The sequence below is a fragment of the Dicentrarchus labrax genome, unplaced genomic scaffold, assembly GCF_905237075.1.
Source record: "Dicentrarchus labrax unplaced genomic scaffold, dlabrax2021, whole genome shotgun sequence".
Taxonomy (NCBI): domain Eukaryota; kingdom Metazoa; phylum Chordata; class Actinopteri; family Moronidae; genus Dicentrarchus; species Dicentrarchus labrax.
Genome location: NW_026136724.1, coordinates 1,106,493 through 1,124,006, shown reverse-complemented (window position 1 = coordinate 1,124,006; position 17,514 = coordinate 1,106,493). Strand labels below are relative to the sequence as shown.

At 37.3% G+C, this 17,514-nt stretch overlaps 4 protein-coding genes across 5 annotated transcripts in view; 2 read left to right on the top strand and 2 right to left on the bottom strand.

The window, feature by feature from the left end:
- The window catches only part of dera (deoxyribose-phosphate aldolase (putative)), a 111,432-nt gene extending 111,185 nt beyond the window's left edge, over positions 1-247 (bottom strand). Inside the window, exon 1 of the mRNA XM_051392056.1 lies at positions 27-247. The gene's annotated coding sequence lies outside the window, so the exon portion shown is untranslated. The remainder of the gene's footprint in view (positions 1-26) is intronic.
- tmem121b (transmembrane protein 121B) overlaps positions 1-17,514 on the top strand; it is a 616,846-nt gene that overhangs the window by 569,926 nt on the left and 29,406 nt on the right. The window contains exon 3 of one of the 2 annotated variants that reach the window (XM_051392046.1): positions 241-427. The exons of the other annotated variant lie outside the window; for it this stretch is intronic. The gene's annotated coding sequence lies outside the window, so the exon portion shown is untranslated. Of the gene's footprint in view, positions 1-240; positions 428-17,514 lie in introns of those variants that run through there. 2 annotated transcript variants of the gene reach the window in all.
- On the bottom strand, positions 5,733-7,978 carry b2m (beta-2-microglobulin). The gene is made up of 3 exons (XM_051392088.1): positions 7,811-7,978; positions 6,922-7,194; positions 5,733-6,544 (listed from the first exon to the last, which is right to left on the bottom strand). The coding sequence occupies exons 1-3, from the start codon at positions 7,872-7,874 to the stop codon at positions 6,531-6,533; spliced, it is 351 nt and encodes a 116-aa protein (XP_051248048.1). The 5' UTR covers positions 7,875-7,978; the 3' UTR covers positions 5,733-6,530.
- tmbim4 (transmembrane BAX inhibitor motif containing 4) lies at positions 10,924-17,423 on the top strand. Its single transcript, XM_051392071.1, has 7 exons — positions 10,924-11,117; positions 13,308-13,416; positions 13,817-13,922; positions 14,217-14,250; positions 14,335-14,452; positions 15,370-15,415; positions 15,641-17,423. The coding sequence occupies exons 1-7, from the start codon at positions 11,027-11,029 to the stop codon at positions 15,845-15,847; spliced, it is 711 nt and encodes a 236-aa protein (XP_051248031.1). The 5' UTR covers positions 10,924-11,026; the 3' UTR covers positions 15,848-17,423.

Genomic DNA, 17,514 nt, shown 5'->3' with positions numbered 1-17,514 from the left:
ATGTTCCATTAATGCATGTTAATAACTTCACTTCTTCCCCGGAGTTCTTGTGCTTTCTCGTCTCGCAGGTTCTTATCGATCCTGGTGGAGCCTCCTGCCATGGTCCTGCTAGATTGCCATTGCCAATACTGTTGTTGCTGTGCACCTGTCTGTCTGTCTGTCTGTCTGTCTCTTTCTCTTTTCTCTCCCAACAGGTCGAGACAGACGACCACCCACCTAGAGCCAAAGGATCTGTCCTAGGTTTCTGCCTTTTAACAGGCAGTTTTTCCTTGCCCTTGTCGCCAAGTGCTTGCTCATGGTGGTACTGTTGGGTCTCTGTAAATAATGTTTTAAAGAGTTCGGTCTAGACCTGCTCTATTTGAAAAGTGTCCTGAGATAACTTCTGTTATGAATTGGCGCTATACAAATAAAATTGAATTGAATTGAATTGAATTCCTAGTTTGACAAGCTGTTTTTATCTGTCTTTCTCAGCTCTGATTGGTTGTTTTTGTTCAGGCACAGTGGATTTTTGCAAATGCCATTAAGAGCACCTGAACAGTGGTTCCCAACCTGGGGGGTCACCAAAGCTTCATGAGGGGGCCGATGCTTTCTTGATTTTAAGGGGTTTTAGAAAACTTAAAAATACAAAGATACACAGTAGGCTCACTTCTGTGAAGAAATGTAAATTGTCTAATAATACATTTTTTATTTGTAAGCGCTTTTCTGGATACTCAAAGACACTTCACATAAAAACAACATAAAAGCAGCAAAAACAACATCAAATAGTAAAAACACTAAAAACACATCGGACTAAGCTAAACATTAAAAGCAAAAGAACTATGGCCAAGTGTCAGGGACAAGAAAACAGAATTTGTCAAAAGAGAGAATGATTTTAAGAAATACATAACACAGAGAGCTGTATAAAAAGTTCCTCAAACAAGAATTAATCTGCTCCAAATTCATCCAAATCACTCGTTTTACCGAGTTCACTGCATAGTTTTGAATATGAAATAGCCATAAAATATGTCACTTAGTCAGGGGTCATCAGTTTACTCAATGAGTCCCAAAAGGAAAAAGGTTGGGAACCACTGCACTAGAGTGAGTCAGAGAAACCTCATCAATTCACAGATTACGTGTCTCATATGCTACTGTTAGGATATAGTCAACGTTTCAGCAAATATGACTACGTTATTTTTAAATGTTTTCTACTGCAGCTTTAATCTACTGGTCTGTGTTACATTTGACACCAAACTGGGGTGGCCAGGCATGTTTTAGGGTTGGCAGCCACCGTTTTATTTTAATTGTCCCACACACCTCTAAAATAGCAGTGGGCACATGGAGACAGTATTGAGACTCATCCCTTAAACTCTAAAGTGCAGTTAGGATCATTCCACAACAACAGCTCTTCCTACTTCCTACTCTGTTGTGAAATGTATTATGATCTAGAGCTCAGTGAAATAAACAGGGAGGACCTCTGATGACAGCAGACAAACACATTATCACAGTCATTAACACTTTTATTATCCAACAGAGATCAACTAGTTTATACACTTCAGGAACAGCAAGTGCTCAGGTCATTCTACATTCTAATTGTCAACTGGAAAACCATAAACTTAATCCTCTCTTAATATTTTAAAATCATTTGTGCACAAGACAATAAAAAACAATTTGCATGAATACATTATAACAGTTTAAATGAAAGTATTTTAGCCTAAATAGATTGAGCATCAAACACACAAAAGAATGCAGTTGTTAACATCACCGGTGTAAATGTTTATCTTAAAGTTAATGATGACTTCCCATAAAGTTTTGTGCTACTTTGTTTTTGTGGGCAGCTGCTCTCACCTCACAGGCCCACAGCTGATTGGACACTTCCTGTCCAAGAGGAGCCATGGCCTGTTGTGTCTGACAGCAGATGGCAAAATCTATCATTTCTGCTAACTATAAACTAATTTAATGTTTTGCACATGGACATTATTGTTCAGAATTAGAAGGAGCAAGCAAACATTTGTGTTTTTATTTTTTTGTAAGTATTTCCTAATTTTACTTACCCTATACCTATATGCAAGCGGGTTCAGGGACAAACACAGTAAAACACATGTACCATGGGTCACACAATACAAAGGCAACAGAGAGAGCCAAAAGGTGTTGTCTGAGCTGGCTTACCAACAATACCTTCCTAATAAACCCATGTAATCCAGGGCTTGTTGCTGTGAGTCTTTCTGCCCTCTTATGGTCAACAATCACTTACTGAAGCTTTACTATTTGTGATACAAAACACACAATCTAAGTGCAGTCTTTTCTCTCATTTGCTGATACTCAAACCTCCACAATGAAACCCAGAATCAAAGCAAAGCATTCCAATCTTCTTATATTCTTGAGACGAAGCTGGCCTGTGGTTATCCAACAAAGGGGAACAACAGTGCTTAGTCACTCAGACAGAATGACGTGTTTACTGAATTGAAAAGTGAAACTGTGAATTAATATGGGACATACCTGAGGCAAGGCGGTGCATAGAACTTACATATCTGGTTCTGTGGAGAGAGATAAAAACATGTTGAGAACTTGTTCTATCAGTTCACGTCTGGACAGTGTAGATTCAGTAATTGTGGAGGAGTCCATATAAAGCCTTTACATTTGTAAACTAAATACTGTCAATTCTGTACTTGTGACATCTTATCAGGACAATGCTAATACCCTGTGCTGTAAAGTTTTTAGGATTATTATTAATAGTAGCTCACATAGGCTTTTGTGTTGTTATTATAATAATAATAAATCAAATTAAAAAGTAGTCATAATCATGTCTTTTTTCTTCTTATTCTAAATTACAATTTAACCTTTTTACAGCTCGATTTTACAATACAGTACTTAATGATGGTGATGATGAATCAGAAAGACATGTAGACAGAGACAAACAGAGAGACAGACACATACCCCATATGTAATTTTTGGTATCTCCCATGTGAGACACTCTGCAGGAAAAAGTCTGTTCCTTGTTTGGGGTGAAGGGCACGTGTTTGGTCAGGTGGTAATGCCAGTCCTCCCCAAAGGCCAGGTCACTCTGCTGGGCTTCTTTGATCTCCTTGCCATTTTCGAGCAGCTCAATGGTGATTTGTGGTGGGTGGAAGCCACTGACATGGCAAATTAAGGTGTTGGCTTTCCCCACCTCTCCTGGCGCACGGCTGTACACCTGAACCTTAGGTGGAGCTACCAAGAAACAGAACAACTTTTACTATTCTTTGTTCTCAAATGATTTGATGGAAATATGATACAGCTGGCAAAAACTAGATTTCACTCCCTTAGGCATACATACTGCATAAAATTCTAATTTCTGCCCGTACTATTAAATCTGCAGGTAGGGTAACAGGTAAAGGTAGGTACTATGTAACTTTTATGAAAATAATTTTTGGGCATATTTGCTGAAACTTTATCTATATCCTGACAATAGTACTTGAGACAGATCATTTCTGGGGGGAAAAATCAAGTTCCTCTGGCTAGCTGAGAAAGATGGTTGATTGTTGAGTCTCATTTCCATACTGACGCTGAGAATGAGACTCAACAATTAACTATCTTTAAGCCCACCGACCAAAACTGGCTTTGTATCTTTCTCGGCTCTGATTGGTTGTTTTCGTTTAGGCCCGGTCTGTCTCATGGATAAAGTTTCAGCGAAAATGATTATTTTCATAAAAGTGCAGCGTTAAGCTACAATGCTGTGGTGTGGCGGTATCAACCAGTTTAATCATAATATGTTTATGAAGTGTATGAAACCACGTTTTAACGACGTCACAGCGCCGTTCAAAACGTAAACTTCTTCTAAACACCGCCTTTGTCAAACGTTTGACTTTACCTTCAGAGGAACTAACGTTATTTCCTGGGCTAATTCTGAATATTTTTTTGCGTAAGTAAGCGGTAAACTGAACGGTAAATCTATAATGAGATCTTAGGCACGTCGACCTCCCTGTCATTTCAAGGCCTCCCATCTAATAACACAGCGCCATTTGTAATCATATTGCCATATAGGTTAAGTACAGCAACTAACGTTACTTACATTCTTTGGCCATTGAAGAGGCTGAGAGGCAGAGCAGAGTGGCGAGAACTGCGCAGACAACTTCCTTCATGATTTCACCTTCACTCGGTCTCTGTACGCTGGAAACTAATTTATGTCCAAACTGTACAGACGATAAAACTGCCTCGCGATCTAAAACGTAGTAAAAATCTCTTGTTTTCGGGAGTGCTGGTGTAGGCTTGTCAGTCAACCAGAAAGCGCCTCTAACCCCGCCCTCACAATGAGTATCGGCGTTCAAATTACACATGCCCCAAATTCCACCAATAAAAAAATCAAGACGAGCTGTTGCTACGTAGATTTCATTCCGACATGTTACTCTCTGTTGCGCACTTTCAGCCCTCCATGTTTAGTTGAGCTGCCTGCTGTCTAGCTCATAATTTTTGCGTTTTATTTGAACTGTTATTGTACGAACATAATCAGATAAGTTGTCATTTAAAAAACAACAGTTCCTTGAGATACTATTTGACATTGTTCTAGTATGCCAGGTTGTAACAATGCTGTTGGTTGTAATGTAAATGGTGTTTCCACTGTATACTGTTCATTTAGGTTAAATCCATTTAAAATGTGTTATATCAGTGGTTCCCAACTTTTTTCCTTAAAGGACCCCTTTTTCTATCATTGAGTAAACTGACATTTGATATTTTATGGATATTTAATATTATATTTAATGCATAACTATCATACAGGGACATAACAAACAGTAGAGAACAACTGATTAACTGTACAATGTACTCAAATAGTGAACACAATAACTGCAGTTTGTGTAAGATGCATGAAATTTGGAGGGATTTGAGCAGATTAATTCCTGTGAATGGCAGATGAGTTTTCCTTATATTTTTAAACACTTCCCTTTCTGTATTATGTATTTTTCATTTTAAACAGGTCTTCAAAGTTTAGATCTTAAATAATAATCTAAACTTTAAAAATAACAATTAAATTTAGTTTTCTTCAAAGAAATGGAAAAATGCAAAGATATAGGGACATAAGGGGGTGTCTATTAAAGTTTTCTTACACCCTTTAAAATCAGGAAGGCCTCGCAACCCCCCACCCCCATGAAGCTTTAGCAACACTTAGTTAGGGTTATAACCACTAAGTTATATGACTGAAAATACTCACATAAGAATAAGTCAAAAATATCATGTTGTTATTGCTAGTCTACATGTTTTATATATGTATATCTGAGAAATAGAGAACAAGTGGAGCCCAGACATACAGTATCATGTGACCAGGCAGACACAACACATCCAACAGACACACAGCAACATTTCCATTTATTTAGACCACCAGATGAATATTCACCTGCTTTTTACCTGCTAGGTTCTCAACTTTTTCCATATAGTCGTCAAATCATAGCAGAAAGTAGCAGGATGGGCAATTATAGCCACTGAAACTGATCCATCATGATAATTTATTATAATAATATATAATGATATATAAAACAGTGTGACATGCAGTGTATCTACATTTAGGGACAGCCTGTATCAAGGGGAATGGTAGTTTACACCCCCGACTTTATTCAGTCTTTTATCTCACACATAGGCACTTAAAATGGACGAATTAAGTATTACTATTTTCTACTTCATAAAGCCATAAAGATAACGTAATTATCTTGATATTGATCAGTATCACTATAATAAAAGTAGCCTATATATTGTAAAGCTTTGTGCTTAAAAATGAAGACAACAAGGAAATTTAAAGAGGCATTTATTTATATCAGGGTATTAACAAAACCTTAAATAACTCGACACAATTGTACAAAACTTTCATCTAATCCAGAAAGAACACCCTATTCAGTTGTTATTAATCTGAACAATTAACATTTTACCACCTAATTTAGAGAAAGTTTGTCATTAAGACTAGGCATGCACAGTAATTCTCAGCCAATAATAAGAATTATATTAGTATGAATTATCAAGATAATTAAAGCTTATGAATCATTAGTCCAGCAAAATAATTTATTGCGAATTGCTGTTTGTTTTTGTTGTTTTAACAATAGTGATGTAATTTATATTTGTTTAGAACAGAGCTATTGAGTATTAAATCATCTGTCTTTGCACACTACATCCTAGCCTTTTTCTTTTCATGTCTGTAAAGGTTTGAAATTATCATTATCTTATTAGTATCGGCCATGAGAAGCAGGTAATTATCAGTTATTATATCATCTAAAAAGAAATTGTATCGTGCATCCATGATTAAAACTAAAAGATACAGTTACAGGCTGAAAAAACAGAAGAATGTTATCACAAGTTTAATATGAACACACAATTTTCAGTTTGAAAGGCTGGAAAACATGTTGCAAGTAATCTATACTAACAATGTAAGCAAATGACCTGCACCCCCACATTCTCTTACATTACACTGATAAGTCCCCATAAAATTACGCTGATATTTGGTTTTGTGAAAAGAATAGTGAGATTGTTGGGAGAAACTGTGATCATGTTGATTGAAGATGTGAAGAACACGCTGCTGATGAGGTCAGCTACAGTTACATGTTTGGCTCTGTGAGAAAAAAAAGCATACAGAAATGTTTAGCAGTCTCATAAAAGATGCTGAAGTAACATTTGCATTCACCACTGAATATTATGAAGCTCCATATGCATTAACATGCTTTGTATTACATTTAGTCTCTTTTTGGATATTTAGTCAAGTGCAAATGACTTGATACATGATGTCTGTAATTGTATACCATTTTGCTGCAGACCTGCATCAAGATCCATGCATGTTTTTTATAATCCTCTGTTAATAAAATTCAACTGTCATTATGTTAGATCATTTCTTTCTTCCTAATGTCTCTCTGCTGGCTCTATCACTTGCAGTTTTATTTTCTTGTCTCCTCATCAGTTATGAGAATGTTACAAACATTTTGACCAACTCACCCCAGGCATAGGTTTTCGTTTCAGGCCCATGAGTGACCTTGCAGCTGTACTTTTCTCCCCTTGTGGGTGTGAAGGCCACGTTCTTGGTCAGATGGAAGTGCCAATCCTGTTTAAAGGCCAGGTCAGTCTGCTTGGCATTTTGGATTTCTTCTCCATCCTTCAGCAACTGGATGTTGATGTTTGGGGGGTGGAAGCCACTCACATGGCAAATCAGGGTGTTTTCCTTCCCAAACTCTCCAGGGTCACGGCTGTACACCTGAACCTTGGGTTTAGCTAGAAGCACACAAAGCAACGTGATGGACAATTCTCTCAACCACTATCATCAAAACACCAAATGAGAGATGATGTTGAGAATAATGTTCATCCCTCCGGCTATGACAAGGAAGCTGTTATGGAGGCTGGCTGTGGAACAACTTTTTACACACTTGTTTGTGACCTAATCCCAACAAAGGTGAGGGTCCTCTTGATTAATTATTTGCCTGAACAATGGAGCAATGGAAGGAGTGCTCCACAGTCTTACCCCCTCTCACAAAACCTATGTTACGTTTTTATCATTACTTTTTCAATGAGAACTAATTTATTTCGCTGAGCATTTAGAAATTCACCCTTTGGAGTTTAGGCTCATCAGTACCACGCTAAAGCCAGTGGAGGGTGACAGCAGAGTTACTATTACAGAAAATCGAAACTAAATCCAGACTGTTGAGGGGAATTCCACCGAATTAAAAACATGACATGCATATTATATAATGTTTCTCTTTTAAATTTCACTATAACATCAACTCATACATTTGCCTTTTTAACAGATCATGAGCAGCTTATTATATACTTACTTGAGATACAGTTTATCGTAATTCTAGGGTAAAAAGGCATGGCTGAAAATAGTACTTACTTATTTTGGGGTTGTCAGAGCAGGAGACAACTGCCAGAGCTGCCAGACACAAAACAAACTTCATGTTTGATCAATTCTTCTTTTGTCGTTTCAGAAGCTCAAATGAAAAACAGGAGCGACTACCCTCTTCCTTCAAAGAGCTAAAGTAAAATGAAAGTGTAGAGTAGAGCCGAAAAATAGAGTGTTTTGAGACCGCCTCTACATGACTCCAGCCAATCATTAATTCCCATCACACTGTTACTAGGTAAAATGTGAGCATACAGGTTTGGTTCATTAGGGCAGGGAAGGTTTGTGGAAACTCCCTGAAGACCCAGGTGGTGAATCGCCTCTATTAGACTGCAGAAAGCTGCGTTTTTGAGCGTCCTTGTAATTATGCTTAGTTAATATTAAGGTAGTTAATATGACACCTAGACCTCCATGACAGAAAGGATGTATTTCACACACAGTTTAGTTTTTACTGGAGACCATTCCCAGTCCATCTGCTTTTTTGTTTTGTCTCTGCTCTTTGTAAGCTTATTTATTTGCCTTTTTTGCTTTTGTTCCTTCTTTCCATCCTCCATTTTCCTTAATTCCCTCACGTCTTCCAATCTTTCTTGCTCCATCCCCACCCTTCCTTTCTGTGTTGTGTAGCCCATTAACTATACTTTGTTGTGGTCATTTTGGTCAATAACTTGCCCCCAATGTTCATGTGTTTAGATATGTCGCAAAGTTAAGTTGTGGTGTTCTTGACACCAGTTTTGTGATAAATATGCATAGGTATATCTTTTTCAAAAAGTCTTTATATATTTTTCTGTATTTTTTTATGTGTACTTATTATTAGTTTTGCTTGTATTTGTTTTATCTCTTTGAGTATGTGTAACTGTATTCACTGTCATTTTTGTTTGTGTATGTTCTACAAATCAAAAGTGAAATAATGATTATATTGTCACAAGAATGCAGAATCTGCAGCATGAGTTACCTCCACTAAAGCCCAGTTCAGCATTCTATCCTAACTCTACTCACTGAACCCCCACTGACTTTACATGACTGAGTAAAGTAAGTGTTTGGGACCTGACCCAACTGGTCGAGGCAGAAGACCGCCCACCTAGAGCCGGGCAGTCAGGTAGCTCAGCTCAGCACAGGGAAAGCTTTCTCAATGTGTCTCATGTTTTTATGATTTTGGATTTCCCCTGCAAATCAGTCAGAATATTTCAATATGACAGTCATGTGTGCAAATGTGCATGCGTACTTACTGTAAAGGATTTAGTGTCATCTAGTGGTGAAGTTGAAGTTTGCAACACTTTTTTGATTGCAACAATTTTAATACAGCTCAGCCTTCCAAGTGTGTAGGAGAAACTAGGGTGGCTGTGAAACAAGCAAAAAATGCAAAAGACCCTATCTAGAGCCAGCGTTTGATGGACATGGGGAGAGAAAACACAAATTAGTGCCCCTTATGGTGTCCTTTCAGTGTAGAAAATGCATGTGTATGCATGCAGCTGGTGTCCCTGCCCCTCAGAGTCCCCCACTGGTTCAGGCATAATGAATATGCTTTTTTGCCTAGCTAGAAATTAGAGATATAGAGTGTGAAGGTGGATGAGCATTAGAACTAAATAAATAGAATTTAGCTTTACTTGAACTTGTATTTTACACAGGTTAAAACATTAATTCATTCAGCAACTCATTTGTCGCTTATAATTTGGCTTTGACTAATTTGACTATTTTGCTTTAGTCTATTTAGGGCATAAACTCAGTCTCAGAAAAGCCATCAGAGCACAGGTCGATTTCACATGGGGATAACCCTGATCCCTCATGGACTATGCGAAGTCCAGAGCTGAGATTAGAACTGGATTTCCAACACATTCAATGTGCCCTCTTGTTTTTAATGCAACATGATGATGTAATGGACATCAAGCTATTTTTTTAAGAACTCCCATAAACCTATGGCATTTTTTTTTTTGGCATGGCAAGCACCAATTTCTCCTCAGCCTTATTGTATTTGGAACAGTGGTGACATTTTCATTGGTTCCTTATGGTTAAGCCGTATCTCAGTCATGTGTCACTGAGTCATTCTGCTAGTAGAGCCTGTTTTTTGTTATTGTTTTTTGCAGTCCTTAAAACAAAAAGAACCGCACATTGTTTGTTTCAAAAGGAGGTTGTTTCTTTTCCATGTTATTACATTGTCACACAACATTTGATCCTGTTGAATACTCAAGAACGGTGTTGATTGTTTTTTTTTACTGTTAGCAGGGAGTAATGATAAAAGTAATAAGATTACTTTTGTATTACTTACTTTTGTATTACTTATTATTAGAAAGAGTAATGAGTAAGAAATTTGAATTAATTTACTAATCTTATTACCTTTATCATTACTCCCTGCTAACAGTAATTAGTTACACTACTAGTTATATTACTTTCTGATACTTCCCACAAAATTGGTCTTACGGCGATTAAAATCCAGTTTTGTTTGTTAAAATTAAAGTAATGTGAATATTTCCAGTTGCTGAATGTAATCTTCCAAATTGGTTTCCTCCTCGATTACAAAAAAGAAAAGTAATATTATTACTAATAATGTCTTACTGCCCAATGACCTACTGCTTAACAAAAACAAAACAAAACAAAACAAAACATTAGTCTTGAGTTTTTCAAGACTAATGTTTTGTTTTGTTTTGTTTCTATTTAGGCTAGTTGTGTCTCTATTTGTTTCCAGCAAATTTACCAATGAAGCAAGTTTATTACATTTCATTTATTTAAGTTTTGATTTTGCTTTATTTAACGAATAGTAAAAATCTTAAAACAAGCATAGCCTACATCAAAAATCTGGTAAATAAATGTGGTTATTATGGTTCCTTAATGGCCATTATTTCTATTTCTCATAAAAATATTGAGCAATATATAACAAATATTATAAACAAATTGTGTACTCATAAAACAGTTGTAAAGACTGTAAATTCGTGAATTACATTTGAGCTAATGTCTAAATGTAGGCTTATATTTTTCCCTATTGTTTTCCGTTTTAGTTTATCTATTCCTTCATCCGCATTGTCCGTTGGACATATTCAGTAAAGGTTATTGAAAAACACTACGTCAAGCCTGAGGCCGGAGCGCGATGTGAACGTAATGGCGTGATGACGATGGCGCTGCCTCCTAATCCTTAAACGCCAGTCCTTCCGTATTCTCTCGGATCCACAGCAGTAGCTACTTTTGTGTGTCTTGCTGAGAAAACGTTACAGCAGCACGATGAGTAGTGAAAAATACCCCAGATCTTCAATTGAAGACGACTTCAACTATGGCACAAATGTTGCTACAGCCAGCGTACAGATACGCATGGGTAAGTAAAGTCGTGTTTGTGTCAACAGCACCTTGCCACGTCGGTTAACGTGTGTTATTGTAGAAACATAATATCGATAACTGACTGTGGTTGTCGTAACGTTAGCTAACAGCACTGGTTGAAACATGACGTTAGCTAACGTCAAGAGTTAACGTTAAACATTAGAATGTTGTTAGCATTTATTTACAGGGACGGATCTAAAGGGGTAGCAAAGGGTGTCAGCTGTCACCCCTAAAAATAAAATGCAAATCTAACATACATTTATGTGAAAACGTACATTTAAAGGTTTCAATTTAAATGAAAAAAAAAACGTGTATTTGGAAGAATGTCTGAAGAATTGAAAATAAAACGACTGATTTTCACCTTTAGATATTTATATGTAATGCTTTACTAATGTGCCACAATAATGGAATGTTATTGAGTTTAAATATCTTTTTAAACATTTTTATGACTCATTAATCAAATTTTATTTTGTTTTTAAAAGTAGAAAAGGGAATTGTATCGAAATGTTATTCCACATTCTTGTGTTGTAAATGACAATATAATAACCTTTTATCCTTGAGCCCTTTTCAAGCAAATATTGATATATGTGATTGTTTGCAATTAAATCATCAAATATTTCTGCAAAACCCTTAACGTTGTTTTAGAATAATCGGTGTATCTATAATTTGAGACAGTCGACGACCTGCAAGAATGTTTGAAAAACACAGAAACAAATGAAAGCAGCTGTGTCAGTGTGACTGCTGTGGAATGCAGGGTTCCCACATGTCCTGGAAAACCTGGATATTAGACTTGTTTTACAGTCATAGAACCACCTGGAAATTGATTAAAATGACCAAATGACCTGGAATTGTGTTCCAGCCTCTCACTCAAATCGTCTCTGGTGAGAACAGCGGAAAGCAAGCTAGCAAATTCTGACCACCTACATGTAATGAACTTGCATAACTTCATCAAGAACCCTGCATCATTAAAAAAGGAGGAATAAAACTGAGAAAACTTGGAAATATGATGCCTACTGGTAAAATACAGTTAGGCCCAGAAATATTTGGACAATGACACAATTTTAATGATTTGGGCACTGCATGCCACCGCATTGGATTTGAAATGAAACAACTGAGATGCAATTGAAGTGCAGATTGTCAGGTTCATTTCAAGGGGTTGAACAAAAATATCCTATGAAACGTTTAGGAATTGCAACCATTTTTATACAAAGTCTTCTCATTACAGGGGCCCAAAATAATTGGACATTTTTAATACTTTGTTGAGAATCCTTTGCAGGCAATGACTCAACTTGTGTCTGTGTCCAAATATATATGGACCTAACTGTATATGACCATTTGTAAGTAAGTGCTGCTATTGTGAAGAAAACATCTAGAAAATGTCCTGAAATGGTCCTGGACCCGGACCCCTGAGAACGATGTTAGCACTCCCCTTTGTGAGTTTTGGGAAGGAGGTAAAAAAGTTAGTTTCCAGCCCTGTTGTAAACGTACTGTCACCATCGTCTTTTCTAAATGTCGACACTTTTCTTCTAAATGACAGCAAATCTAATCGAAAACCATTAATGGCTAGAGTTGTGTATATATATATATATATATATATATATATATATATATATATATTATGTCATAATAATGCAGTAGAATGACTTCTCTTCTTACACATTTTACCCCACTCTCCCTTAAATACAATGTTTCGTTTGTTTGTTCTTTTATCTACAGCATAACCCAATGTATTTTTATGTTTCAGTAAAATATAAAAAATCCACCTAAAACAACACGTTACTGGCTAAGATAACTATTGATAGATATATTATTTTATTAGATATTGGCCATTGGTCTTCCAGCTCTCTAAATATTGGCATCGGCCATTGAAAAGAATCAATATCAATACCACTAGTCTCATGCCACCCCATAAATATTTCTCTAGATCCACCCCTGTTGATATGGTTTAAACTTTAGAAACACTAAGTTACTTTGAAAAGGGTTGACAGTTACGTGATGCTTTTGGTTTGAAGAACCACCTGCACAATTTACCGTTAGCTCAGTTAAACAAGCTGCTTTTACTGGTCCAAACTCAGTATTACTGGAACATATCCAGCTGTTAATACTGGTTCACACATAAGCGACTGTTATCTCTAGATCAGATGTAACTAGCTGTTTTGGCTACTGTACTGCTGTCTTTGTTAATCAGACTTCCTGAGGAAGGTGTACACCCTCCTGAGCTTGCAGATCATTCTGACCACAGCCACCTCTGCCCTCTTCATGTTTTCTCAAACCATCAAGGAGTTTGTCCACTCCAGGTGAGGATAGTCTGATTATCATCTAACCAACATGTGAACGACTAGATGTCATTAAGATGAGAACAACATCTAAATGCAGACCTGTACCTTTAAGTCTAGTAAGTAATATTTTTTGTGATTTGGGTGAAACGAATCACAAAAAATATTAGTTACTAGACTTAAACTTAAACTTACTAAATATTCCCTTAGTTTGGCTTGTGAGAAATCTTAAAGTTGGGCTGCTACCACATAACAGTGGGGTTGAATTTTTCATGTGTGTCTCCAAAGTTACATACATACAGTTTATATGCATAGTTGTTTATTATTGTTATATTGTCCTATTTCTGCTGAAAGAATCATACACATCCTGAAGATAAACTCACTTGGCCATGTCGTCTGACTAGTCTGGTTTCTTCCTCAGTCCTGCTGTGGTCTTGGTTTCGGCTCTCGGCTCTCTGGTTCTTCTGCTGGCCCTGGCCGTGTACAGACACCAACATCCAGTCAACCTCTACCTTCTGCTCGTATTTGTAAGCCTTTGCTGTTCCACCCGGTTAACTAGTTAATTGTTTTATTAATGTAACATTTAGATTAGCTGGTGGATGAATGTAACATCTGTTGAAATGGAGCATGGTTATAAATCCTACACAGCCCTGGGGTATAATAATAGCTGGGGTATAGTGTATTTTTCCCCCTTGTCTATTTACCAGTTTGATTTTGTAATGCTAGATTACCTGGTCAGTCACCTTTACAGTAGCTGGTTATTTAATGATAGCTCCTAGCTTGTTAACATGTAACTGCTACTAATTGTGTGTTGTTTTCAGACTCTTCTGGAAGCAGTGTCTGTGGCCACAGCTTGTAAGTCATTTTGAAAGAGTATGTCAGTTAACATCCTTTGAGCCTGTTGGCAGATGGTCCTGACTGCGGTTTTTCTCTCCACAGTGACCTTCTATGAATACTCCACTGTACTGCAAGCCTTGTTCCTGACCTGTGCTGTGTTTGCTGGACTAACGACCTACACCTTCCAGTCCAAGAGAGACTTCAGCAAAATGGGAGCAGGGTGAGTGTGTCATGGTTGCTGCTTGGGCTACAGCCCCAACATGAATTCTGTTACCCCACTTTAAGGCTGATTTATATTAGTATGTAGGTTCTTTGTCGAACCTGTGGCATTCTTTGCAAAGTCAGCTACGCTGTTGTTAGCATTTATACGACACAGAATCTGAGAATGTGTGTGTATGTTTGAAGAGGGATTCTTAAACGGCTTTCTTAACTCATCTAGCTGTCACATGAGTCACTTCTAAGTGTGAACCTGTCGTGATGTCACCCCTTGGTTGTGGATTATGGCCGTCTCTATGGCGATTTGTCTGTAACGTACTGCAAGTTGAGTTGCTCTCATTGTCTGCGCAGTTTTGACTAGTTCATAGTGGGGAAACAATGGTGGCTCACCTGGTCACACACATTCTCGTATTACAGATAAACTGTATACAAAAATATGTTTTAAAATAATTTTTGGGGAGAGATAGGCAATGCAGTAACAGGATCTTGATTCATATTTGATCAGCACTGCCTGGTTTGACAGTTTGATCTGAGTTTGATGCGTTGAGCTGGATGGACTCACTGAGAAGCCCTAAAGCATACCCTGCTTTATCGTCTATTTTACTCTAACTGGGACTATAATTTACTAATTGAAAGTAGGCTCATTTCTCTATAAGACTGCATTGAATTTATCCCGCAGGGGATCAATAAAGGCACATCTTAATTTTATCATGCTTTTTGTCTTTTATTGCAGCTCCCCCCATTGGCCATTACATAGACTGCAGATTTAAGACACTTCATTATTTCATCTAGTGTTTATATGTTTTTACTTTTAAGCTGTTGCGGTGTGGGTAGACTTTTGTGCCACCCTTAAGGCTGCTATATTCCTCCTCAAGAGGGAGCCACCATCAGACTGATATCTGATCTGTTCTGTCATTACAGACTGTTCGCCTGCCTGTGGATCCTCATTATTGCAAGCTTCATGAGGGTAAGTGGAACTGCCTGACAGTGCCTGACAGTGTTAACTAGCAGACCTCCCCACTATGTCTGTGTAACAGGGTTGTCAAAATATCACATGCTACATATGTGGCCATTTATTGAAAAACTCTGATACTCAAACTTTGAAAATTTTCGACCACACATTGCTTACGTCTCTCACACAACACACAAAAGTAAGGTGAAGCCTTCAGCCCCTCTTCTGGTCTCTCTGCAGTTCTTCTTCAACAGTGACAGCACAGAGCTGGTCCTGGCTGGAGCCGGGGCTCTGGTCTTCTGTGGTTTCATCATCTATGACACCAACCTGCTGATGAAGCAGCTCTCCCCTGAGGAGCACATCCTGGCCTCCATCAACCTCTACCTGGACATCGTCAACCTCTTCCTACACATCCTGCGTGTCCTTGACTCTATGAAGAAGCACTGAAAGCTGCAGTAGCACTTCAGACTGCTTTATTCAGCTCTAACAGTGCTGTGTTTGTTTAGTGAGTGTTGCTGTCCTGAAGTTCACCAAAATTGAGATTTTAGGGAGGGAAACTGTTTTGCTTGGTAAACTGTGTTTACAGGTAGCTGTACTGTGTGCTTTTGTTTATTTACCAAACTAATTTTTGTAGCTGATGTTTTGCTTTTGTATTAAGTTAATTAGATCTATATCAAGTCAATTCTGTTTATTCTGAAACCAAGATGTACTCATTCTATTATAATCCAAATATAAAAGTACAGTACATGATTTGCTACAGAGCCTACTAGCACCCCCACCTGGCCTAATTGCAGCTCATCCTGTGTTTTTGGTCCCAGTTAGACATTTATCAGTTTTTCAGTTGCAGATCCACTTTTGGTGTTCTAGTGAGTATTTCTGGCAGGACAATGTTAGTGAGATTGAATCAAAATAAACTACAATAGAGCTCTATGACACAGAGAAATCACATATATCGGGCTTGGTTTTGATTTGTTGACAGCAAAAGTTTTCAGTATCTCTTCGGATCTATCATTCCCCTCATTGTTGAATGTTTTCAATGTGGTCAACATTTTGTAGTTTATATTTGATCTGTGTGCTTCCCTTCAAAATATCACTGCTGTCTGTAAAGCTACAGTAAGTTACTTTTATAAAAAATTACTTTTTGTCATATTGCCTTAAATTTTAACTGTGTCCTGTCTGCAAAAAAGAATCCACCGGGCCTGAACGCAAACAACAAATCAGAGCCAAGAAAGCTAGAATGATGCTTTGGGTAAGTGGCTTGAAGATAACTGAGTGTCATTCCCAGGTTGTGAAATACGCTTTGAGTCCTGGGAATGAGACTCAACAATCAACTATATTTCTCAGCTCTGATTGGTTGTTTTCAGGCTCTGGGGATTCTGGTAAAGGCCATTAGAAACACTAGGAGGAGCCAGAGGAACCAGATTTTCCCCACATTATCTGTCAAGAACTACTGTCAGGATATAGTGAAAGTTTTAAGTAAATAATACAAAAAGTTTTCTAAATAATAATTTTTAAAAAGGTTACCTACTGCAGCTTTAATGGTGCACAATAGCAAGAGGACACGCATTGAGTTTAATGAAGTTAAAGTGCATGCCTGGGTATATTCGGATCTGTGATTGTACATATTTTTATGTTGTAAATGTTATAGTGTACAGTTTTGGGGATTTAGAGCTGAAACACTAAAACGAGTAGTACTGAAGTTAGTGAAGAGTCAAATATGGGCTTTATATGTATCAGTGTATCAAGATATGGATAATATTATCAAGGGATTAACTAACTGTTCTTAAGAAATGATTTAATAAAAAGACCACATGCAATCTGTTTTATTTTCAAATAACAGTTGTACGTGTCTCAAATGATATGAAATTGACTCTTGGTTTTGCACTGGATTAACAGCAGATAGGTCTTTGTGTTGTGTTGATTAATTGCTGTTCTCTTTTTGCTCTTCAACTGCTGTAAACTGTTGTATAAAGCTACCACAATCATGTGGAAATAAAGATTGCCATAGTTTTCAGCTCAAAAATGTATAGGAGATATGTTTTTTTATTTTCCTTTTAAGATCAGTTTTTGTTTTTGTTGGAGTTATGGAATATATTTTATTTCTATTTACATTT

Excerpts from the sequence above, each read along its gene's own strand:
- b2m (XM_051392088.1), bottom strand. The coding sequence starts at position 7,874 with ATGAAGTTTGTTTTGTGTCTGGCAGCTCTGGCAGTTGTCTCCTGCTCT. Across the intron at positions 7,195-7,810 it reads CTCTGACAACCCCAAAATAA|CTAAACCCAAGGTTCAGGTG; the intron begins GTAAGTACTATT and ends GTGTGCTTCTAG.
- tmbim4 (XM_051392071.1), top strand. The coding sequence starts at position 11,027 with ATGAGTAGTGAAAAATACCCCAGATCTTCAATTGAAGACGACTTCAAC. Across the intron at positions 13,923-14,216 it reads TCTACCTTCTGCTCGTATTT|ACTCTTCTGGAAGCAGTGTC; the intron begins GTAAGCCTTTGC and ends TGTTGTTTTCAG. Across the intron at positions 14,453-15,369 it reads TTCAGCAAAATGGGAGCAGG|ACTGTTCGCCTGCCTGTGGA; the intron begins GTGAGTGTGTCA and ends CTGTCATTACAG.